The sequence below is a fragment of the Carlito syrichta genome, unplaced genomic scaffold (genome assembly GCF_000164805.1).
Source record: "Carlito syrichta isolate Samal-C Ts95f unplaced genomic scaffold, Tarsius_syrichta-2.0.1 Scaffold302401, whole genome shotgun sequence".
In the NCBI taxonomy this organism is placed as follows: Eukaryota; Metazoa; Chordata; class Mammalia; order Primates; family Tarsiidae; genus Carlito; species Carlito syrichta.
Window position 1 is genome coordinate 516,717 of NW_007246497.1, and position 25,628 is coordinate 542,344.

The window sequence follows — 25,628 nt, forward strand, 5'->3', positions numbered from 1 at the left end:
TCATCCACCATTGACCAAAAAGTCGTTGTGCAGCACATTACTGTATTCAAAGTGCTGAAGATAAAGAAAAACCTGCCAACCCAGAATACCACACCCAGCAAAATTGTCCTTCAAAAACAAAGAAAAGGTAAACACTTTTCCAGACAAATGAAAGTTGAGAGATTTCATCACCACCAAACCTGCCTTACAAGAAATGCTAAAGGGAGTTCTTCAAGTTGAAATGAAAGAATACTAAAGAGTAACATAAAAGTATAAGGAGGTGTAAAACTCTTTGGTAAAAGTAAATATTTAGAGAAATACAAGTCACTGTATTTCTGTAACGGAAGTGATTATATCACTTTTAATTCTAGTATAAAAGTTTTAAAGGTATCAAAGCAACTATAAGTATAAATATAGGTTAATACATACAATATAAAAAGATATCAATTGTTATATCAATCACAAAGTGCAGAATGGGGAAAAGTAAAAGTGTAGATTTTGTATGTCATTGAAGTCAAGTTGTTACCAGCTTCATTCTAATTATATTTTATGTAAGACCAATGGTACATAAATAAAATACCTAAGAAGAAATACAAAAGAAAAAGAGAATATAATCAAAGCATATCAATACAAAAACAAAACACAAATGAAAAAAGCAAGAGTGAAACAAAAAATGACATGACAGACAGGAAACAATTAACAAAATGGCCATATTAAGTTCTACCCTATCAATAATTACTTTAAATATAAATGGGGCTAAACTCTCCATCCCAAAGATACATAGTGGCAGAATGAATTTTAAAAATTGATCTAGCTACATGTCTTGTATTGTCTAAAAGAAACTCACTTTAGATTTATGGACATATACAAGCTAAAAGTGAAGGAGTGGAAAGAGATATTCCATGTAAATGGTGACCCAAAGAAATCAGAGGTGCCTATACTTATATTGGACAAAATGGGCTTTAATTCAAAATCTGTCACCAGAGACCAAGATAGGTATTATAGTATAATAATAAAATAGTTGATTTACCAGAAAGATATAACAAGTATAAATATATATGCACCTAACTTTAAAACAGCTAAATATATAAAGCTAATTGACATAATTAAAGGAGAAATAGTGCTAAGCAGATTCACCATGTACTGGTTATCAATTCATTTGCCCAAGTCCAGTGAGACAGAACACTCACACAGCAAGTTAGGTGAAGCAACTTTTTACTCACAGATAGGCAACAAAGGACAACAGACACCTAGTATTCATGGTTAGTCAGTCTCTCAAGCCTCAGGAAAACTACAAGGAAGATGAAATCTCACCTGTGGGTGCTGCATGTGGCACCACAGTTGAGAGACCCTGAAAAGCAGTACACCCTGAGTTTTATACCGGGAAATAGAATTTTCTAGGATAAAGTATTGTAGGTAATCCTGTTCTCGAAGGGACAGAAACAGAGCCCAGATTGTTTTGGCCAGTTCATCATTATCTCAGAATGTTGCATTCCTAGCACATTCTGTAGTTATGTCTGAGAACCATAAGTGAGAAAGGCAGAAGACCTGGGTCAGCTCAAGACTGCCCAGTGAACTGTTCTGCAGATAAGAGTATTGTAATAGTAGGAGACTTCAATATCCTACTTTTAATAATGGATTTAATATCTGGAAAGAAAATCAATAGGTTAACAGTGGACTGGAACAACATAATAGACTCAATGTATCTAACAGACAAATAACAGACATTCTACCTAACAGCGGCAGAATATACATTCTCCTCAGGTACACACAGAGCATTCTCCAGGATAAAAGAATAAACTACGCCCATATTAGTAGAAGGAAGAAAATAATACAGATTAGACTCAAAATAAATAAAATAGAGAAAAGAATACCAATAGAAATAAACAAAACCAAGAGTTGGTTTTTTGAAAGATAAGTAAATTTGACAAACCTATAGCTAGACTTACAAAGAAAAAAGAAAGAAAACTCAAAAAAGTAAATCAGGCTAGATGGCTTCTCTGGTGAGTTCTATCAAACATTTAAATACTTAATGATAATCTTTGTCAAACTCTTCCAGAAAAAAACAATAAAAAAGAAAAGAACACTTTCAAATTCATTTTATGAGGACAGCATTACCCTGATACCAAAACCAAACAAAAACACCACAAGAAAAGTAAACTACAAGGCAATATGGGCACTATCCCTAATTAACATAGACACAACAATTTTTAACTAAATACCAGAATCAATCTAGCCCAACTGCAAAATAAAAGGATCATACACCACAACAAAGTGGGATTTATCTCTGGGATATGAAGATGATTTAACATTAAAAAAAATAAGTCAGGATTATGCACCACATTAGCAGAATGAGGAGTAAAAATCACATGATCGTTGCAATAGATGCAGAAAAAACATTTGTCAAAAATAAAGCGTCTTTGATAATTAAAAACTCTTAACACACTAGGAATAGAAGACATTACCCCAATATAATAAAGGCCGCATATGAAACCCCACAGCTAACGTCATACATAATGGGAAAAACTGAACGCTCTTCCTTTAAGATCAGAAACAAGGCAAGGACGCATACTCTTATTACTTCTATTGAACATAGCACTGGTTGCCCTAGCCAACACAATTAGGAAAGAGAAAGAAATAAGAGGCATTCGAACCAGAAAAATAATTAGTAATTTTATCTGTTAGAAGATGACATGATTTTATACACAGAAAATTCTAAACACTACACAAACACCCCCCCCCCACACACACACACACGAACTAATTTACAAATGTAGCAAAGTTGAGGATACAAAATCAGCAAACACTAGTTGCATTTGTACATACTAACTGCAAACTATCCAAAATGAAATTAAGAAAACAAACCCATTTACAGTAGCACCAAAAAAGTAAATAAAATACCAAAGATAAATTATAAACTTGACTAAAGAAGGGAAAGACTTGTACAATGAAAAACTATAAAGCATTAATGAAAGAAATTGAAGAAGATAAAAGATAAAAAGGCATTCCATGTTCATGGATTAAAATATATAAAATTGCTAAAATATTCATATTACCTAAAGTGATCTACAGATTTAATGCAATTTCCAAAAAAACCCAATGACTTTTTTTGTGGAAATACAAAAAAAATCTAAAATTAATAGGGAAAATCACAAAGAACCCTGAATAGCCAAAACAACTTTGAGCAAGAACAGAGGTGGATGTATCCTAATTTCAAAATGTATAATAAACCTACAGTGATTAAAACAGCATGGTACTAGTATAAAGACAGACACATAGACACATAGATCAACAATGGACAAATGGACAGCCCAGAAATAAACCCATGCATGTATATCAGCAGATCTGCAGTAAGATTACTAAGAATATACGATGGGGAAAGGGTAGTCTCTTTAATAAATAATGACTGAAAACTAAATATTCACATATAAAATAATCAAATTGGACACTTTTCTTATACTATATACAAAAGTCAATTGAAAATGGATTGAAGATTTTTATTTAAGACCTAAAACTGTAAAATTCCTACAAGAAAACATGAAAGAAAACTTCTTGATATTGGTCTTGGCAATAATTTCTTAGATGCAACACACAAAACACAGGTAATAAAAGCAAAAATAAACAAGTGAAATTATATAAAATGAAAAGCTTCTACACAGTGGAGGAACCAATTAACAGAATAAAAAGACAATCTACAGAGAAAAAAATGTTTTCAAACCATACATCTGTTAAGGGGTTAATATGCAAAATATATAAGAAACTCTTACAATTAGTAACAAGAAAATAAATATAAGCTAATTCAAAAAATGGCTTAAAGACTTACATAGACATTTTTCCAATGAAAACTTACAAGCAGCCAACAAGTATATGAAAAGATGTTCAACTTCATGTTAGCAAACCACAAGAATATGTCACTTCATACTTTGTTAGAATTGCAGTTATCAAAAAAAAAAAAAAGATAATAAGTGCTGAAGAAGCTGTGGAGAAATTGGAGCATTTGTATGCTGTTGATGGGAATGTAAAATGGTGCGGTTGCTATGGAAAATAGCATAGAGTTTCCTAAAAAAAAAAATTAAAAATAGAACTACTTTATAGATTCAACAATCCTACTTCCAGTTACTTTCTCAAAAGAATTAAAATCAGGATCTCAAGGAGATATTTGCACTCACATGTTCTTTGCAGCATGACTCCATAAGAACCAAAAGGTGGAAGCATCTTAAATGTCAAACACACACACACACACACACACACACACACACACACACACACACACACACCCACAAATATTATTCAGCCTCAAAAATATAAGAAAGTCTTGGCATTTGTGACAATATGGATGAACCTGGAAGAACATCAAAGGAAGGAAGGAAAGAAGGGAGGGAGAAAGGGAGGAAGGAAGGAAGGAAGGAAGAAGGAAGGAAGGAAGGAAGGGAGGGAGGAAAGAAGGAAGGACCTGGAAGACACATATGGTAAATGAAATAAGTCAAGCACAGGAAGATGAATATAATGTGAGTCCACTTATATGAGGTATCCAAAAAATTCACAATCAGAGAAGCTAATAGCACAATGGTTATTGCCAGGGAATGGGTAAAGGGAAAAATGGGAAGCTGTCATTCAATGTGGATAAAGTTTTAGTTATACAGGATGGAATAATTTTAAGAGATCTGCTGTACAACATCATGCCTATAGTTAACAATACTGCATTGTCCTCTTTAAAATTTGTTAAAAGGGTAGATTTCACATTAAATGTTCTTACTACAATATAAATAAAATTGGAGAAGAATTTTTAAAGATTTTACACTTAGGTGGTACATGTGCAGGTTTGTTACATGAGCATATCATGTGACGGCAAGGTTTGAGCTTCCTTTAAACCCTTCATCCAAACAGCAAACCAGGTAACCCAATAGGTAGTTTTTCAACCCTTTCCACCCTTTCTAGGAGCCCCCAGAGCTGGCTGTTCTCATTTTTATGTCCAAGAAAATACATTTCTAAGGATGTTGAAGAAGATTTTTCAACATTGTCAGTCATCAGATTATGAAATAATTTCCCAAGAGAAATGTGAAAAAAAAATGCCATCATGTTGAGACCAGACTGAAGAAAAACACACAAACACATAAAGTTGGCCTTGTTCTCTCTACATGGGTGACAAGACCCACAAGCATGAGCTAAGACACCACTGAATTCTACAGCTTAGGAACACCCTCCAGACCACCCACTACTGTGGAGTATGAAAGAGGAAGATTGAGCTGGAACTAATGACTCACATCAGGAAGATTGCTCAGCATGTTCCTGGCTCAGTTACAATTTCCCCAGGGTGCTAGGAAAGGAGCACTTCACACCAACTCACCATACTCCCCCCTTGAAGAAGTTTCCAGGGAATATGGAAGGATCTTCCCCACTCCACCCTACTTTTTGAATTGGCCTGTGTTTATGTTTTATTTTTTAAGCAGAAACAACCCTAGTAGAACAACAGTCCATAACATCTTAGCAGAACAAACAGAATTTTAGACCCGGCGTCAGCAAACTATGGTCCCAAGGTCAAATCTGACCCACAGTCCATTTCTCTGAATAAAATTTTGTGGGAACACAGCCAAGCTTATTCATTTGCACAAAGTCTATCACTGCCTTCACTGTGCAATGGAAGAGTTGAGTACTTGTGACAAAGACTTCATCACTCAGAAAACCTAAAACACTCATTATCTGATCTCTACTAAGGCCAATCCCTGCTTTAGACTAATAGCTTTGAGAACACTAATTCAAACATTTCCAAGGTGAAAAATATGAAGTCCTTTCCTTCCTCCCTTCTTTTAAGTATCAAATAAAAAGAAAAAAATAATATATATTTGAACAAAATATGTCAACTTCCCATAAATCCAGACCAAGATATCTCATGCTAAAGTCAGTAGCACACATCTGTGACACCCAAAATAGTATAGTGGTTAAGAGTGGAGGCACTAGAATCAGAAAGACCTGAGTTTGAAACCCAGATCTGCAACTTACCAGTTGTGTGACTTTTGGCAAGTGACTTAATCCTTGTACATTTCCCCTTGAAATAAAGTCAAAAATATTATCTAGCTCAGAGGGTTCTTATGAGGAGCGAAGGAATTACCGTATATAAAACACTTAGCACGGTGCTTGGTACATGAATTTGTGCTCAAACAACTACCTAGTGTTATGATTACTTTCATTACCAAAAGACTAAAATGCAGATTGAATATGAAGCTTGTTAAATGTTACCTGCACAGTTTTCCTCAGGATCTCCACAGAGGAGGCCATTAGTTTCAGGACTTTTCGTCGAATTCCCATCTGCCACCACACAGTGGAGTATCACTAGACCTTCAAGTTCAAAACAGAACCAAAAACAAACATGAAAACTTGGACATTTGCTTAGTGTGAAATATTATACCAAATTCATTACCTAATTATGAAAATAACAGGCCTGTGGCTTCTATTTTTCAAGTCATTCACTCCCAATCAGGAAAGGGTAGAGATGCCAGCATGGTTCATTTTTTCAGTTCAATGCTAAAGACAGAATCTTCAAGCTAACATCACTTACACCTAACTATAAATCTTAAGAGAAGAGACTTGACCATACCTTAAGATGATGTTATATAACAAAAGCAAGAAAGCATGGCAACTAATTTCCTAGTTTCTGGATGAATTCTTCCAGGAAGAATGGAGGATGAACTCACATGGCCAAGTGCCTTCCTGATTTCACATAAACCCAGTGTTTCTCAGGTATTAACTAGTGAGTGTCCCTCTGAGATGTAAATGACATATTTTATCCATGAGATGTCTTTAAAATTTGTAGGTTCCTCCACCTGGCAATCTCTGTTTCGGAGAAGAATAGGTCACATGTTTTACAGGGGAGAGAAGAATACCATATTGTAGTTAGAATGGTTCAGAATATGCAGTCCTCATGTAGATCCTGATTCGAACCAACCAACCATCTAAAAGTTACTTCTGGAATAATCAGAGAAATTTGACTCTGACAGGGTCAAATGATATTAAGGAATTGTTATAGATATTTTAAAGTATGATAATAATATTGCAGTTTAGATTAAGAAACAGAGTCCATATCTCACAGATATGTATTTAAATAATTATGAAAAGAATTGATGTATGTGAGATTTGCTTTAAAATAATCCAACATGGGAGGGAAAGTACAAGGTAAGGAGGGAAAGGCAACGATGAAACAAGATTAGCCACATGTTGATAATTCCTGAAGCTAGGTGGCAGGTATATCAAGGTTTATTGTGATGTTCTTTCTGGCTTGCATACATTTAAACATGTTTATAATAAAAAGAGGAGATAATGGGAGAAGAGGGGAGAAGAAAGGTGGAGAGAGGGAAATAAATATGGCTTGGGAATTAGGTGTTCTTGAGTTCAAGACTTATTTTTGCCAATTAGGCAGGCAAAGCACTTAACACAGTTCTGGCATGTCATAAATGCTCACTAAAAATTACTCATTAATGCCAGGCATGGTGGCTCATGTCCGTAATCCCAGCACTTTGGGAGACTGAGGTGAGAGAATTGCCTGAACCCACGGGTTCAAGACCAGCCCGGGCAACTTGGCAAGATCTCATCTCTACAATAAATCAAAAAATTAGCTGGACATGATGGTGCATGCCTATAGTTCCAACTACTTGGAAAGCTGAGGTGGAAGGATCACCTGAGCCCAGCAGGTTAAGGCTGCAGTGGTCATGAGCAGCGTGCCACTGCACTCCAGCTTGGGCAGCAGAGTGAGACTCCTACTCAAAATAATAATAATAATAATAATACTCATTATATTGCAACTGAAAATAAAATGTGCAGCCCACTGGATGTATTGAAATTTACACATCTGGCCAATGATTGCTAAACTAAGCATGTTCTCCAATTCAGTTCAATTCAAGAAGCATTCATGAGCATCTAGGAACCCACACTTGAATAGGACCAGTTTCATCCTCAAATTGCTCCCAAGTCACTGAGGCAGTTACTCAGCCAACCAATTAACCATAACACAAAATGAAAGTCCTGTGCCAAAAAACAATAGTAGAAGGCAATTTCATTGGTCAAAAGAGTTTTCAAAAAGAATCTTTCAAAGGAAAATCTCTTTCCTATCTATCTAATTTTTTTAAAAAATTTTAAAGGAAGACATTGTACTTAGCAACTTCTCTTCAACAGTGAAGAGAAAGGAAACTCAAATCCACTGTTTTGGATAAATTAGTACTGCCTTTCTGGAGGACAATTTAGCACCATACAGAACATAAAAGCTAAAAAAAATCCAAAAATGTATTAATCTTAAAGCAAATAATTAGATTACTATTAATTTTTTTAAAGAAGTAATTGAGGATAAATAAAAAGATTTAGCCATAAAATGGCATGCATTTTAAAAAATAGAAACTACCTATATCTAACAAAAAGGATTGATTAAATACATTGAAGTATATTCATACAATAAATGCTATTTGGCCATAAAAATATGTTCAAACATTGATATAACATTTCAATATATTCCACAATAAGAAAGCAGACTACAGAATAGCAATATAGTCTTATCTCTGTGGGAGTGTGTATTTGTTGTATGCATGTATATGTGTGGTAAGTGCAAAAACTTTCTATGCAGTCAGATAGGTGAATAAGTAAATACCAGTTAGGAAGAGATGTTTTCCTTAATTTTCCTTACTTCTACTTTCTAATTTTTCTAAAATCATATTTTGTCTATAGCAACAAGGAAAAAATGAGTAATTCATTTTTTTTAGTTACAGTTGGTCACCATATTTCCAGATTATTTACACCTTTTCTCCCTTCTCATTTAGAACAACAAAAGCAAATAATCATTTAAGGTTTCTTAAGTACAGGAATTGCATATTCACCCTCTTTGTAAACTGAGTCCTTAATACAGAAAATAATGAATATTCAACAAATGCTGAAAAAATGAATGAATCAATCTGTAAACAAACAAATAAAAAAAACTCTTCATATTCAAAAATGCCAGGACAATTTCTAGTGGAAAAATAATGCCCCATTTAATTCATTTTTAAAATTCCATACATAAGCTTTCTTCATGGGTCATTATCAGGAGGCCTTAATTCTAGAGTTCATCTGTTCTAAGATGGAAACTAAGAAAAAAAAATCTTTAAATCTCATAGATCTGCCACCTGGGGATGGCAGTATCTCCTCCTCAGGGTTATCATAAACTTTGAGTTAACGATAATTTTTAAAAGCACACAGCTTGGCATATGCTATACAATTTGGAGTCTACTTGCCCTCTTTCCTGTTATCACTGACAAATGAACGCATTATTCTCCAACTTCACCTCACAGAGGGAATTCAGGTTCCATTTTCACCCAGCCCCAGCCTCCAATCACTCCATCAGGCTGCGGACTGTGACCCAGGCTCCTTCTGCTAAGCCTCACTCCACCTGCTGGGGTCAGTTGACAAGAGGAGGTCACCGTCTTCACAGGCAAAATCAGAGCTCCTGGGACGGAGGCAGCCTGGGCCAAGTCAGAGCCCGCAGCACTACTTCTGCTGCCGACCCCAGCCACCTTCAGGTCACAAGCTAGTGGCCGGGACCCAAGTCCAGCTGGAAGAACCATTTTTCTGGGCCTGCACAGCTTTTAATAATTGAATCAAGGCATTTTGTATTAAACCAAAATTCTCTGTTCCCATTGAAATAGCAGTAGGTCTGGCAACAAAGATCTGAAACCCTTTCCTCGCAACTGGCTAGGATTAAAAAAACAAGTGACCCCTGTAAGTGGCCATGAATCCCATGAGGCTTTCTGCACTTGCTATTTTTTAACTACCTGGACCCTAATAGGTATTTGAGATATTGATCTGTAAGAAGAGACTCAGAAATCAGAGAAATGCTCACTAAATACTACTAAATGCTAGAGGTTGCCATAAAGAGAAAGGACACTTCTGTTCCATCCATAATTCAACTAATATTGATTGATTGATTGATTTTTGGAGTTCCGCTAATATTTATTACGCGCCGTATGTCTGACATTGATGCAAGACACTAAAGGCTCAAAGATAACAGATACAAGTATTGTCATGAACTTCATGAAGCTTTCCCGCTAGTAAAGTAGACACACAAATCTTCAAGGGAGCAAATAAAAAAAAAAGACACACAAAAAAGAGATAACCAAGGGGGTAACACAGGATGGAGGATCAACTCTGCCTAGTTATCTTCATAGACAATCTATCTTCGAAGATAAATTGAAGTGTTTTTTGTTTGTTTGTTTTTGTTTTTGTTTTTAGTCGGAATCTCACTCCGTTGCCCAAGCTAGAGTGCAGGGGCATGCTCAAGGCCACCCCAGTGTCGACCTGCTGGGCTCAGGCGATCCTTCTGCCTCAGCCTTTCAAGTAGCCAGAACTATAGGTGTGCGCTACCATGCCCAGCTAATTTTTTGATTTGTTGTGGAGATGAGGTCTCACCAAGTTTCCTGGACTGTTCTCCAACCCGTGACTCAGGCAATCCCATCACTTCAGCCTCCCAAAGTGCTGGGATTACAGGCTTGAGCCACTGCGCCCAGCCAAGTTAAAGTTTATGATGAGATTTTAATGAGAAATAAATGATTTTAAAGCATCAATTAATAACTTCCAAAAATATGTAAGCAAGATAACAATCATAGTGTTAACTGTTTCAGCAGTAGATAATATTTACGTGGCTACAATAATGTCAATATTGATAATTTAACAAAATTTTTAAATAAAATCAGAACCAGCAATTAGCCCACAGGCACCATGTGGGAAAAGTGGTTGTGATTAATCAGCGTCTGTGCTGTGCCAGTTCTTGAATGTTTTGAGTATCAGCCCTGGGATTATGAGAGAAAAGAAACTTGGTAGATAAAGTCTAAACTTGACAAGTCAAGAAGTAACATTATAAGACAATTATTTAAATACAAAGTTGGATACCAGAAGAAACATCTAAAAATGTCAAAAGTTGTTTCCTCTAAGGAAGTGGAGAGACAAGCAGGTATGGTGCCGAGATCTGCTATTTAGATCTGTTTTTTGGTACTAGCTGATTTTTTTAGGGCTATATATATCTATTTCTTTGCTAAAAATAAAACTAATTTTAAAAAAATAAGATCAAGTAATTATCCAGGGCATTCTAAATAAACTCAACAACTTATAATAAACAAAAGGGGCAACTTGCTAAAAGACATGGCATGAAATAACTAGTCCATATAGTTTGAAGGGTGTGCGGGGAAACTAAACAGTGAGGAGGATAGCCGGCCTCAGTGGCTCAGCCTGTTATCTTGCATTTTGGGAGGCTGAGGTGAGTGGATTGCCTGAGCCCGCGGGTTCGAGACCCGCCTGAGCAACTTGGCAAGACCTCATCTCTACAATAATACAAAAAATTAGCTGGGCGTGGTAGCGCACACCTGTAGTTCCAGCTACTTGGAAGGCTGAGGCGGAAGGATCACCGGAGCCCAGCAGGTCGAGGCTGCAGTGGCTAGGAGCGGCCACTGCACTCCAGTCTGGGTGACAGAGTGAGACTCCAACTCAAAAAAAAAAAGAGTAAGGAGGAGACAAAAGGCCCACATTCCCTGTTGAGTCTTTTGGATTCTGTTATAAGGCTAAGTTGAGGCCACTGACAAGTTTAAAGGGAGAAGCAACACAGTCATCTTTTTTTTTTAATTTGAAAAGTTACTTTAATACCAGCATCTGATATCTAGATACATCTAAACCAAGATGGCACTGGGTATGGAGAAGAAGACAGGAATATGAGGGAGCATCACTAGTAACTGATGAAAGACTGACTGGTGGGGTAGGGTGGGAAGTGAAAAAAAGGAGTCTGGGGTGACCCCAGAGTTTACAGCTTCAGGAACTGGCTGGGTGGTGATATCAATCACAAAGGTATAAGGCACACAAGAAGACAAATAGGTTGGACACAGAGAGGAATTCAGCTTTGAACACCAAATGTGACAGTGGCTCGTCTAGAAAAGAGTAGGTTGATAGTTGGATCCAGAACTCTGGAGCAAAGCCAAAATGACAAGTTCTATTTATAAGAGTCACAGAAAATAAATGGGTATTTAATTCCACAAGAATGGATCTCTCAGGAAGAACAGTGTGAAAGGAGAAAGCAGGTTAAGGACAGCATCCTAAAGAATAGCCACATGTTGAGGGGCAGAAAGAGAAGGGCCCTCGAGGGACTTGAGCAAGAACCACCACTTATCTAAAGAGAATGTATGGAGAAGAAATCAATCAATGATATGAATATTGACAGAGAATGAAAGATAAGACTGAAACGTGTGCATTGAATTTGACAACCAAAGAAATAGTATTAATATCTTGCCAGAGAAGTCTCAGGGACATGGCAACTATGCAGATAATTATAGATGACTCTGAGGACATTGGATTGAAAAGGGGAGGGAGAACATTAGTCAAAATGTACAAGGAAAAAAGTTGGTTTTTTGAAAGTGAGAAATAATTGACAGGAAGAAATAAAAGGCATAAAAAGGGCAAAAGATGGGTTATCAACAGAGGAGAAGTGGTGGGAAAGTTTAGCCTGAGAGGGAGGCCTCTTCTGCAATGTATAGTGCTAGGCCATCCAAGTTAGCCCTCTGGTAAAAATAACTATTTTGAGTGAATGGAAAGTCTTTGGTAAACAAGAACTTGAAAGCATTTTTTATTCTATACATCTTACTTCATTATTCAAGGGTCCATGTTCTGTTAAAATGAGTGGGAAATATCCAGTGTGTTTCTCAGTCTCCCTACTACTGACATTTAGGCTAGATCATTCTTTGTTGTGGGAGGCTGCTGTTGTAGGATGATTCGCAGCATCCTTGGCCTTTACCTAGTAAATGTCAGTAGCATCCACCTCCCTTTCACCCTACTACTGAGTTACCATGATTAAAATTGTCTAGACATTGCCAAATGTTCCTGATGGAATAAAGGGAGAATTATCCCAGTTGCAATTCCCTCCAACTTAGTTTACACATTTTAAATCTAAATATCAATATATTTGAATACATCATTTTAACCTTAATCAATAGCACAGCCTCAAAGCTTAAAGTTTGACTGCCTACAAACTTTTTAAAGAGAAAGTACCATTATCTTATGGAACAATCACCAGACTCATTCCTTAAGTCAATATGTGACCTTGAGCTAGTTAACAAACTCTCTTTTTCTCAACAAAAACTAGGATCATAGGTTCCTGCTCATCCCATAATCTTGTTCATGAAAATTTAATGAAATAATATAAACTTTCAAAGGAACTTATATTATTAAAATAATCATTATCTTTATCAGCAGAAACATGAATTGTACTTTAGAAAAAAAAAAGATGTGATACTCAGCTGTGGAAAACTGATAAGATTTCCATTCAAAATACTCACAGATCATATTAAATTTTGGTATTAGTAAAAATTCTAAAGGTATCAAAATCTCCCACCAACCGATGTTCACTACCCAGAAATTATCCCCAGGAGAGCTCATCAAGTCTGTAATTAATGTTTCAGTAAAGAGATTCAGTCTCTTTAAAGACATGCCATCTCAAATAGATCATTCTTTGATTTTTTTTTCAATTTTTTCCTCATTCATTCATTCAAAAAATATTAAGCACCTGTTTCTGAAAATTTATATATGCTTCTTTATGTTGAACTGCCTTTTGCCTTCCTATTTTTTTACTCTGCTCCTTGGAATCAGCTTAATCTCTGTTTCCATGACAGCTTCTCATATATCTGAAGCCAGCTATCAAGTCTCCTTGAAAGGATTTCACTTCTTCAAGTTAAGTATCCTGGTTCCTTCAATCACATTTTACTGGATATCATTAAGACCCCTCATAAGCCTTGTCACCCTCCCTAAAATGCACAATCAAAATAAAGTGTCAAGTGACAAGTGGTCTGGAAAAGACAGAATAGAGTGAGGCTCTCAGCTCCCACATTGTGGACACCATATTTTTGGTAATGGAGCCTCATAGCATATCAGTCTTTTTGGCTATCACATTAATACTGGGGTTTTATTTTGCTTTCCAAAAACTGAAGTTCCTAAGTTTCTTACACTGCTGAGAAGCAATGTATTGATATTTTTTGTTGCTGTTGTTAAAGTTTGTTTTATTTTTCACCCAAATGGTTTTCATACTTGTCATTTCTAAATGTTATTGTGTTGTATTTCACCTATCATTCCAATATTTCACAATTTATTTTTTGATTTTTTCATTCACCTGTTGTCCATACCTCCCTGCTTTGTACAATTTGAAGACTTTATCAGATGCATTAAAGCAATAAAAACAAAATAATATTCTTAGCTGCATTTGCTAAGTGACTGGAAATTTGTCCCTATTTCTGGAAACAGTTTTTAAATATTAACTCCACTCAAAAAATTTTTTAAAAAGGAAAAGAAATTCAATTATCCTTCACTGAATCAAGTCTCCATTTACTTTAATGCACTTTGAGATTTTCAAGTTAAAAATTACAGAATATATTAAAAGTATTATCCCCACCAGTCAGCATGAGGAATGAAGTCAGTGGGAACAATACCAGCATTCAAAAAGAGGCAGCCTGACAAGGAGCATGACACGCTGTCTCAAAGTCACTGCTAATGCTGAGGTAAGTAGCACACCAGCTGGGTCAACTATTTAAAAAGATCATATGTGACCAACTTAAACAGTCATGTGCGTTGTACTTGCCTCATCTCTGAGCTGAATTTTCCATTTTTAGAGCCAAGTGCATTTTGTGTTTTAAAAACAAATATAATATTATCACAAAATATCCATTTATCTCCATTCTGATAATTTAGGATATCTTCTTAGATACATTGCAAACTTCTGCCTGTGTACACTAAATCCAATGATTTCTTGCCACATCACACCAATTTTATTTTAAGATTTGAACGACACTTCATATCCCATTAGAAAATCAGCTTTAAACCAAAGGAAAATCTATGAAACTGTGAACATAAGCAGAAATTGGAAAAATATGTTATAGTCAAATCCCTTGAACTGTACTGATATTAAGGAAAGCAGTACAGATTACTGGGGGAAAGACAGCTATGGAGTCAAATGGACCTTGATGTGAATCCTAGCTATACATTTCCATCACTAAATTTGTGCTTGATTACGTTTCTCAATCACTGAGTTTCAGGGTCCCCTTTTGTAAACTGAGACCCATAATACCCAACTTATATGGCTATGGTGAAGATTTAGCTGTGTGCTTAAAGAAAGGAGGGAAATAAATTATAAATGTTAACCTAGGTACTGCCTTGTATATGGTAGGCACTCAAAAAATAATAAGTATATGAGACCAGATGTAAAAGAAATAATCCTAGTTACTCTGGTTAAAAAAAAAAAAATTAGTTTCTCATTCTCATGATGGATATTGTCAAATTTCTACATTTATGGTGTTATTTGTGTATGATATATTTTTGTAATATGAACTACAAAAGATAAATATGCAAGCATATTACACTTCTACAGTGCACTTTTATGTAGGTACTCAATAAGACAAAATATGTATTAGTTTCTCTACATGCTATTTCTTTCCAGTGGTTTTTTTTTTTTATCTTGAAGTCAATATGCCTCAGCTGATTAATAGAAACATGATGTCTTCTATGTGTATGGTTCTTTGTAGTCTCAGTACAGTTCTACCAGTGATTCAGCACACCATTTATGCCAGGCGGGATTACTGATTCAGTTGGTTGGTTAAGTGATTCAATGACACAAACATAGCTGATAAAGTCAGATCTTAGACAATAATATCTAACAACCAAGTGGATTATAGATCATATCTCTATTTCTGAAAAAATACAGTTAATAGAGTTCACTATTAAATCAACACTAGGAGTAAAAACTGTATGCATTTACGGAGTTTTCTCATTGCACTTTCATTGTCAAGAATAAAAACAGAAATTTTTTATACACAAATTATTTTCCAAGTTTAAAATGAAGCCACATCTAGTGTGGAGTTGGTTAAAAAAAAAAGAATTAGGGAATGGAAATGATGTTTAACACTGAGCTTGTGGCTGGCTGAGACAAAAATGATGAAATGTATGAAGTTTGACATTAGTGTTTTCTTTCTTCTTTTTTGTTAACTCTCTACTTTTTCTTGTTCTCTTTTGCCCTCCTATAAACCATTATTCTTATACTGCTTTAACATCGCCCTAAGAAGAATATAATTCATAAATATATTTTATTTTCTAAATATACTTGCTCTCAAAGCAGAACTGCAGGGAGATAAATTGTTTAACTGAAAAGAAAAACTCCAGAATCCAGTGTGTCTCAATCTGGATTTTCTAGAACCTGATATATAGATTAAGAGATTATTACTTTCTGTGAGAAGTACAAACTTGGGAATGAGAAAATGAGGAAAAGAAAAAACCAAAGTAGTAAAATATGTGTACCCATCATGCTGGATATAGCTCCAAAGTGAAATGCAAAGAGACAGAAATTTGCTCAGATGGTGTGTTCACTAGTATATATGCCATGTAAATGACTTAAAAAAAAAAAAGACTTCTATCTTGGAGTAGTGCACAGAAGAAAGAAGGGAGAAAGAATGTATCAGACCCAATCACTTCCATCACCAGTTTCCCACTAGACAAAATTCATCCCAATGAATTCTGTCCTATTGGTGAGTGAAAGGCTAGAACTCATGCCCTGAGGTATGGTGCTTTATCCACGTCCCAAAATGAGGCAATGTGGTGTGGGTGAATAGCTGACCAAGAAGCAAAGGTAGCTGAGAGGCTCATAGGAGGTACACAATGTTTGTGTCTCAATGCCGTGAGAAATTTGGGCATCAGGACATCTCATGGGGAGCAGTGTTCCAGGATGAAGAGAAATTTTTCAAGTTCTCTCAAATCTTACCACCTAGAGAACTGCCTGTTCAATAAAACTGAAAGACAGTCTTCTGTCTTTTGAGAGTCAACAGGAGAAATGAAGATAAGAGTAGAGGAAAAATAAAGGTGTCTTCACAAATAATATATTTCAAAATCAGAAAAGTAAAATATGAACTCTTTTCTTCCTCCAATGTGGAACTGTATTCCAAGTGGCAAAAAACAATATTCTAATGTTTAAGAAAAGCTAAGAATGATGGATAACCCTATTTTTAACTCATAAAAGTACTTCACAATCTTATATTTTTTAAGCCCAGAAGAAAAAGTAATTTAACAACCTGTCATATATAAACTATATCTGAAAACTGTCAACACCACAATAATGCCTCTGCCAGTAAATCAACCTTTTAAAAAATATTACCATTATTAAATCTGTGTCGAGAATGACTAAATTGAATAGGAACTCTATAATAACCTAGAGCTAGTTTCTTAGAAATCATCAGCATCAAAACATGACTTCTTGATTCCCATTTCTATATAACCAAAGCAGATAGTTAGTCATTGTAATACTTTCAAAAAAAGCTTTGAGCTCACTGAATTTCCATAATAGTTCAAAGACAGGAGGCAAAGGAACCAGGGAAAGAGCACAATTCATTTTCAAGGAGGATTATCCAAGTGCAAAGTAAGGAGGAATTGTGGGTTTGGACTCTGGATCCAGCGATAACACAGTCTCTGACCCGTGAGGAAACAGTCATCAAACTTTAATAATGGTAAAGAAAAGAACATAAGGTTTCAGAGTAGGTGCTTATCCAACCTGAAAAAGCCCTAGAATTTAGATTCTTTAATGAGTAAAGTAAGCCAATATAACATAGCATTAATCCATTATTATCTTTACCAAGAAAACCATCTGCAGAGACTAGAATTATAAAGAAAAAAAGGAAGATTGGGCAAGATGCTTTAAATGCCAGGTATACAGAAAATACAACCTACTGAAATTCCAAAAAGAGAAAATGTGTTCAACTGAAGAAATCATAAATGTTTCACCCAAGACAATGACATAGAAATGAGCTTATTTGAGAGGCAACGAGTAAAGCTGTCCAGCTGAAGTGAAGAATTATACAAAGAATATTAAGAAACAAGGGACTTCTTGATGTGTGTGAAGTGACTGTGAAAAACTTCAATTGATTTTCTTGTGTGACTTATGAAAATAAGACTCATTAAGGAATAGTCATACCACATATTGCTAGTTGAAGATTTGCAATGCCTGCTTGCCACATCCTGAAAGACAGATTCCCAATTAAGAATCTGACTGGCCTAGAAAACCACTCAATAAATATTTGATAGTGGTTACAGCTGTTGGGTGAAAATCAGTAAGAAAGAACGAGGAACATATTCTTTGGTATGTGTCTGCAAAGGCAAATTGATGAATTTGTATTATTCTGTGTGTGGTCTCATCTCACATCTCAGCCAAACATGCCATCACTTTTCTGACCCTCTGTTACAGGAAGGATGATTGTCATTTATCTAAAAATTAGCAGGGATTTTTCTCACAGAAGTTTTCTACCACAGGATGGCAATTTTAGAAATAAGTGTTTTCTGACATATCAATATGTGAAATGTGTGTCAACATAATTTACCTATTGCAGTTGTGCCTTGTTTTACTTTTTTCCTTCACAATGAGATCCCAATTGATAATTCTTATCCTAATAGATGGTAAAATATAGATGATGTAAAGTCTTCAAGGCAAAAACTGAAGCTGGAGCATGGGATTGGTACTATATTCCAGGAAGAGGACCACGAGGAAACACAGTCAGTATATTCAGTTTGGAGGGAAAAACTCAAATACTTTTCACTTTCTTTTTTTTTTTTTTTTGAGTTGGAGTCTCACTCTGTTGCCCAGACTAGAGTGCAGTGGCCGCTCCCGGCCACCGCAGCCTCGACCAGCTGGGCTCCGGCGATCCTTCCGTCTCAGCCTTCCATCTCAGCCTTCCGTCTCAGTCTTCCGAGTAGCTGGAATTACAGGCATGTGCTACCACGCCCGGCTGATTTTTTGATTTATTGTAGAGATGAGGTCTCGCTGCCCAGGTGGGTCTCAAACCCGCGGGTTCAGGCAATCCACTCACCTCAGCCTCCCAAAGGCGCGGCTGAGCCACCAAGCCCGGCTACTTTTCACTTTCATATATCTTCACTACTGGCTTCTTAGGTCTCCAAGGGTGCTGTCTCTTCTGTTCTTCCCAGGAAAGTGTGCTGATAGTTTCTTATTTTGAAACTCTATCTTCCCACCTTGAAAATATTCCCAAAGTGCAACAGCATCATCCTGTGTTCATACGGACATAAGAAGTCTTGGTGGTCCTTTGTCCCACTTCCTATCTCACGTTAGAAATCACCTCTACACAACTCTGTGTATGTGCCATCCAGACCACAAGTGTGTCTAAGCAAGGGAGCTCACCACATTCCAAGGCAGCTGATTCCATTTTTTTCCAAAGCTCCATTGGGGCGGGGGAAGCCTTCCCAAATTAAGGTAACCACCACTTTCTTAACATTTTAGTTCATTGACACAAGTTGTGCTCTCTGAACTATACAGAGGAAACTTTCAAATATTTGAAGTGGGCTCTCATAGACCAAAACTTGTCTCTTTTCCATGCGTGACCCCCATTTCCATCCTCTCAGTCACTTGCATGTGTGTATGTGTTTCACTTCTTCAGGTATCACCAATCTCTTGTCCTTGGCCTTTCAAGAGTGCCAGTGACTCCCTCCTGACTCACTCACCAGTGGCCCCTTCTTGAGCCTCATCCTCCTCCACATTCACATTGCAATATTTGATATGGCTGACCTTCCCAAATCTTCCATCCAAAATTCACCCCCACCCTTGTCTTCCTGATTAGCCTTTCCTTTCCACTTAACTCTCCAGTTCTTTTTCTGACTCCACCTCATGCATGCTTGTGCCCCCTAAACTGTACTCCTGCCCTCTTTCTTTCCCAATATTTTCATTATGGTAAAACACTAAAAACATAAAATTTGTTATCTTAAGTACTTTAAGTATTACACTTCAGGAGTATTAAATCCATTCATATGGTTGTGTATCCATCACCACCATCCATCTCCAGGATTATTTTCAACTTGCAAAATGGAAAACTATATCCATTGAATAACAACTCCCATTTCCCACTCCCCTGATGCCCTGGCAATCCCCAATCTACTTTTAGTCTCCATTTTGCTTCTATCATCTTTTTTATACTGTTACTTAGTCTGACAAAACACCCATGGAATCAATATTTGAATAAGTATTTACTGTGGATTTATTGTGTGCTCATTTGATTAAGGTAATATTTGCCAAATGTCTCCACTGTAAATTTATCCTTTTTCCTCTTTCATATTCTATTTCTTGTGTGCATGCATGTATCTTAAGTATACTTAGTATAAGCTCTTCCCTTTAAGAAAATTTTAAGTATGCAATACAATATTGTATGATACAATATTGTTCCTATATGATACAATATCATATAGGAACTATGCTGTTCAGTAGGTCACTAGGACTTAACATTTTGCATAAGTGAAACTTTATATTCTTTAAAAAATACTTGCCTGTTTTCACCATTCCACTCTCTGCTTCTATGAGTTTGGCTACTTTAGATTCCTCATCTAAGTGCAGCAATCCCATTGCTGGGTATAGATCCAAAGAGACTGAAATAAATATCTCTAAGAGGTATCTGCACCCCTCTATTTATTGTAGAAGTATACAAAATAATCAAGACATAGAAGCAAACTAAATGTCCATGGACAGGGATGCAATGGCTCATGCCTGTATTTCCAGTACTTTGGGGGGCTAAGACAGGAGGATTGCTTGAACCCAGAAGTTCAAGACTAGCCTGGGCAACACAACAAGATCTAGTCTCCAGAAAAAAGATTCTAAAAATTAGCTGGGTGTAATGGTACATGTATGTAGTCCTAGCTATGGAGGAGACTGAGGCAGAAGAATTGCTTGTGCCTAGGAGTTTGAGGTTACCATGAGCTATGATTGCACCACTGCACTTCAATCTGAGCAACAGAACAAGATCCAGTCTCCAAAACAAGAAAGGAAGGAAAGAAGGAAGAGAAGGAGGGAGGGAGGGAGGAAGGAAGAGGAAGAGGGAAGAAGGGAGGGAGGAAGGGAAGAAGGAAGAGGAAGAGGGAAGAACGGAGGGAGGGAGAGAGGGAGGGAAAGAGTAAAGAAAGATCCGTGGATAAATAAAATGTGATATATACATGCACTGGAATATTATTCAGCCATAACAAGAAGGAAATCCTGCCATTTATGACATCATACTCTAATTTTTGAAAGCAAGTGCCTGAGTCAGTCCAGCCTACACACAAAAGGGACAAGGGTTTGAGTACCACCTCCTAGAGGAGGTAGTGCTGCATAAAATACTTGCAATTATTCAGTAAGAAAACTGTTTTCTCTCTTAGAAAGTCTTTTTTAAAAATCTGGATTCCTAGATTGAACCAGACACTATAGGACTGGGGAGAGGCATAATAATCTGTAGTTTTTACACTTCTTGGGAGAACAACAGAATTGAGTTCTACTGTTCTACTGTTCTAATCTGAAGTTACCATCCATGTTTCAAAGTGTTTAGAGGACATTTTGAATGTCTGAAAAGCAGTTCACATCCCCACAACAAGAGCAGTTCTCTTTCAAATACGATAGCATAAATTCTTTTTCTCTCTCAGATTAGTGGTCTTGGAGACAGCTTTATTTCTTCTTTCTCCTTGCTTACTTTCACATGGCTTGTTATTATATCCTATAAATTCTTGTTTTGAGATGCTTATTGAATATATTCCTTTCTCTTGGTACAGAATGTCCAAGTTAAGTAACAGTAGCTTCCTCTTCGTTGCCTCTTATTAGTCTCTCCTCTTCCAATCCAACCTGCACACCAAGACCAATCTTAAATCAGTGCATTCACTATATTACTACCCTACTGAAAATACCAAAATAACTGCCTGTTATTCATTATTATTCTATTCCCAAACAGGTATTCTTAATGGTGTACATGGAGCTTTCTAGAATAGGGTGGAGTTTGAGAGGAAAAGAATGAAGTAAGTTCTCTTTGGGGTTTCTCTAAGTGTTGTGTGGTCTTGAGTCAATTCTTCTGAATTTGCTATGAACTGTTAATCATTAAGATTTTTAATCACTTAAATTTTTGTCAGCTGGGCTTGGTGCCTCAGCCTGTAATCCCAGCGCTTTGGGAGATGGAGGCAAGTGGATTGTCTGAACCCGCGGGTTCAAGACCAGCCTGGGCAACTTGGTGAGACTTCGTCTCTACAATAAATAAAAAACTAACCAGTTCCGTGCTATTTGGAAGGTTGAGGCGGAGGGATCACCGGAGCCCAGCAGGGCGATGCTGGGGTGGCTGTGAGCATACCACTGCATTCCAATCTGGGCAACAAAGTAAGACTTCAACTCAAAAAAAATTTTTTTATTGTCAATAGAAGATTAGTCTTTTTTTCCAGGTGCTATTGCTACTCTAAGATGGACCTGGAGGGCCTCCTGAATACAAGCCATCCCCAACCTAAGAAAGCCTAGCAGTACAAGGTTAGGGACCAGGCAAAAAAACCATGAAGCAGACCTATCATCTGAACCTTGTGCAAAAGCTGAGGGCAGCAGCTCACCAAACTGAAGGGAATAAAGTCAAAGGGAGTCTGAATATTTCCAGAATATTTGAACAAACTTCCCAGTTGGAAGACCATATAATATTTTAAGATAAAGTCTAACTTATAATAAAAAGCATGAATGTATCTAAATTATAGATTATTCTAGCTCCTATTCCTAAAATACCCTGCAGAGATGGAACTTCATCAAAATTCAGGATCCTGACTAATGTCCTCATTTTGGAAACCATATCTTTATCCAATCAATATTTCTCTCAATACCAGACAAAATTAGGTCTTTATTCTAGACATTTGTATCTCCTCACTTTCTGCTGCACACACAGAAAAAAAAAGGTAAGTATAAATTTATCTGCCATCTAATTCTGCTCCCATTTTTCTCCTCAACCACAATCATGGAAGAATTAAATCCCTGCTTCATTAGTGAAATTTTCTTCAATCACTTTAATCCATAGAAAATTCTTTTCTGAGATATTTCATCTGTACTATATAAGTTAAACTTTGTTAAGGATTTAACTTACAATGTTTGATTTGTGATGAATATCTTTATGATATATGCCTTTTTAGAAAGACAATGGTTTATATTTAGATGTTTTCATTAATGTTTAATAAAGTTTTAGACATACTTTTAAAAAGTAAAATTGTAAATACTAAAAATTTTAAGTTCAACTTTCTTGCTATTACATGTTTTTGAAATAACAATAGCACTTTCCATCAACCCACCAGTACTATTCCATGTGCAAGAGAGTTATGCTTTTAGATAAGTTAATATTTTTCTGATGGTGGTGGTCAATAACTAAATTTCATGAACAAATTTCATTCTAGGTCAGTCAGCTCAGCAAAACCCTGTAGGGTCTGCTGTCATCTCAGCAAGAAACTATCTAACAAAAATAAGTCATTGTTAGCAAATCCAAAGACATTAGAGATGAGATACAAAGTTGTTAAACAATATTTAGTGAGTATATACTATGCCCGTATATATAGACATGGATATATCACTGTGATCAAAACAGGCAAAAATTCCCGCCATCATGGAGCTTACATTCTAATGAAACTGTTCAAAGCACTTTTGTAAGCATGATCGTGGTGAGGCAGATTTCTGCCCTATTTTCCTTTGCTACCTTCGGTGGTCAATATTACAGCAATTTCCTTTGATGAAGTACAAACATCAACACTCCAAATGGCTTTATGAACACTGGGATTCTATTACTTCTTTTTAGACAATATCTGTGAAATAATTTAAAGGCTATCTGTATATCCACAAGGTTGAGAACAGTAATATTATATTGAGCATTCTCTTGTCAATTATTCTACTAAAATCTTTTCCTGCCTTATATCATTTTTTACTCAAAACAATTATAAGTCCCTTTATGACATTTATTATTATTATCATTCTAGATGAAGGGGGACCCCAAAAACCTGAAAATTATTTATTAAAAATTGTGTGTTTATTCTTGCATGTTTAAACTTCAGTCAACTTCAAACTACTCTCCGTTAGATGGAGATGCTTTTTTCTACCAAGTTGCTTTTCTACTGCTCAAAAATTTTTGAATTCATCAATTCTGATGATTTGTAGTGCTTCTGCCATGCATTTCACTCTTCCACATCAGCAAATGTTTCCCTTTGAGGACTTTTCTCATCCAAGAAAACAAAAAAAGTCACTCAGAGCGAGATTGAGTGAACAGGAGGGTGAGGCAAGGGGGTCATGCCATTTTTGGTCAATAACTGCTGAACACTGAACAGGGTGTGGGCAAGTGCGCTCATAAATCACGCAATCATGAAATGGGCAAATGTGTTGAAAGACTCTCCATAAAATTTTACTGAACCTGAATGCAGCCTCTTACAACAACGCTAGCTGGTACACAGATGCCAATGGGTTCCTAAAACACTTACCAAGCAGGGAAAGCCTGTACTACAAGAGATCCACCTTCCAAAAAATTATTCCTGTTTTCTGGGGGATCCCCCTGGTATATGCAAGAGTGAAGCACAGGGGAGTTGAGTGACTTTCTCAGTGTTGCAAGGCAACTATTAAGAAATGAAAATATGTATGCATAGTTGCCTGCTCTTAAGCATCTGAAAAAATTTTGTCCTAAGGGAACTTTCCTCAAATAAGTGATTTTTTAATTTTTCTGATATTTAGAAACTAATTTTGACATTGCATCATCATTCATTCTTCCAAAATGACAATTTTATTTCTTTTTAATTAAGACACATATTCATATAATTCAAATAAATCTGACAACCTGATTTTGATGACATTATCTAAAATATTAACATTGCTTTCTGAATATTTCATTTTACTCTGCTAATGGGGCTGACTTGTGTGTCTGATATCAATGCCAGGCAAGTGCTTTAAAGCTCTCCATTGCACTAAATTAGGATCAAAATTGACAGGTGAGGAAGACTCTGTAAAAAAAAAAAAAAAGGCAAGTTTTAAAGAAAGTAGCTATGCATTTTACTTTTGCAGCTTTATTTCTTACATTTGTTCCTTCCTAACAAAACCAGTCAAAATAAAACTCTACTGGAAAATCTTATGTATCATCTATGTCATGACAAGTGGGAGCAAGAATTTGAGAAATAAAGGCAATAGAAAGTTTTCCCATCCCTCCTCCCCCACTTTGGGGAGGTGAATCTTCTCTCTCCCTTTTCTTTCTCTAATTTACTTTTAAATAAACTTTTCTTTCTTCACTTCTTTGTGTTGCAAAAAAAAAAAAAGAAAGAAAGAAAGAAAAGAAAGTTTTCCCATCAATTAGTAGCCCCCCCATTACATTCAGGAAGTACCCAGGATCGAAATATCAATAAATTTAAAAAGATATTGACCACAATAAATTCAATTTATGATTTCTTTCTGTGCCTTCCTATTATCTATGTGGATTAAATGCATTATGATATAAAGCACTTAATGCTAGATTCTAGATAAATCTAGAACTTACTATGTTCTAGGCACATTTTAAGTGCTTTATACCGTAATGCATTTAATCCACATAATAGCCTTGGTTCAATTACTACTAACTTTTAGAGGTGAAAAAACTGAGGCCTAGAAAGTTTAAGAGACTTGCCCAAGGTCTCAGAGTTGGCAAGTGAGCACCAGGGAGGATCATGCCCCAGTGGTCTGGCTCAGAGTCTATGCTCTTGACCCTATTACCTGCCACATAAGGTATGCTCTTTTAACCCATTCTTCATAATAGGCATGTGGGTCCAATCAAGGGGAATATTAGGCAATGTTGCCCCCTCTCTTTCTGCCCAAA

General features: G+C 36.2%; 1 protein-coding gene across 1 annotated transcript in view; it reads right to left on the reverse strand.

Annotated features, from left to right (window-relative positions):
- BTC (betacellulin) overlaps nucleotides 1-25,628 on the reverse strand; it is a 54,829-nt gene that overhangs the window by 21,086 nt on the left and 8,115 nt on the right. Inside the window, exon 2 of the mRNA XM_008056582.1 lies at nucleotides 6,217-6,315. Coding sequence (XP_008054773.1) covers nucleotides 6,217-6,315 — 99 coding nt within the window. The remainder of the gene's footprint in view (nucleotides 1-6,216; nucleotides 6,316-25,628) is intronic.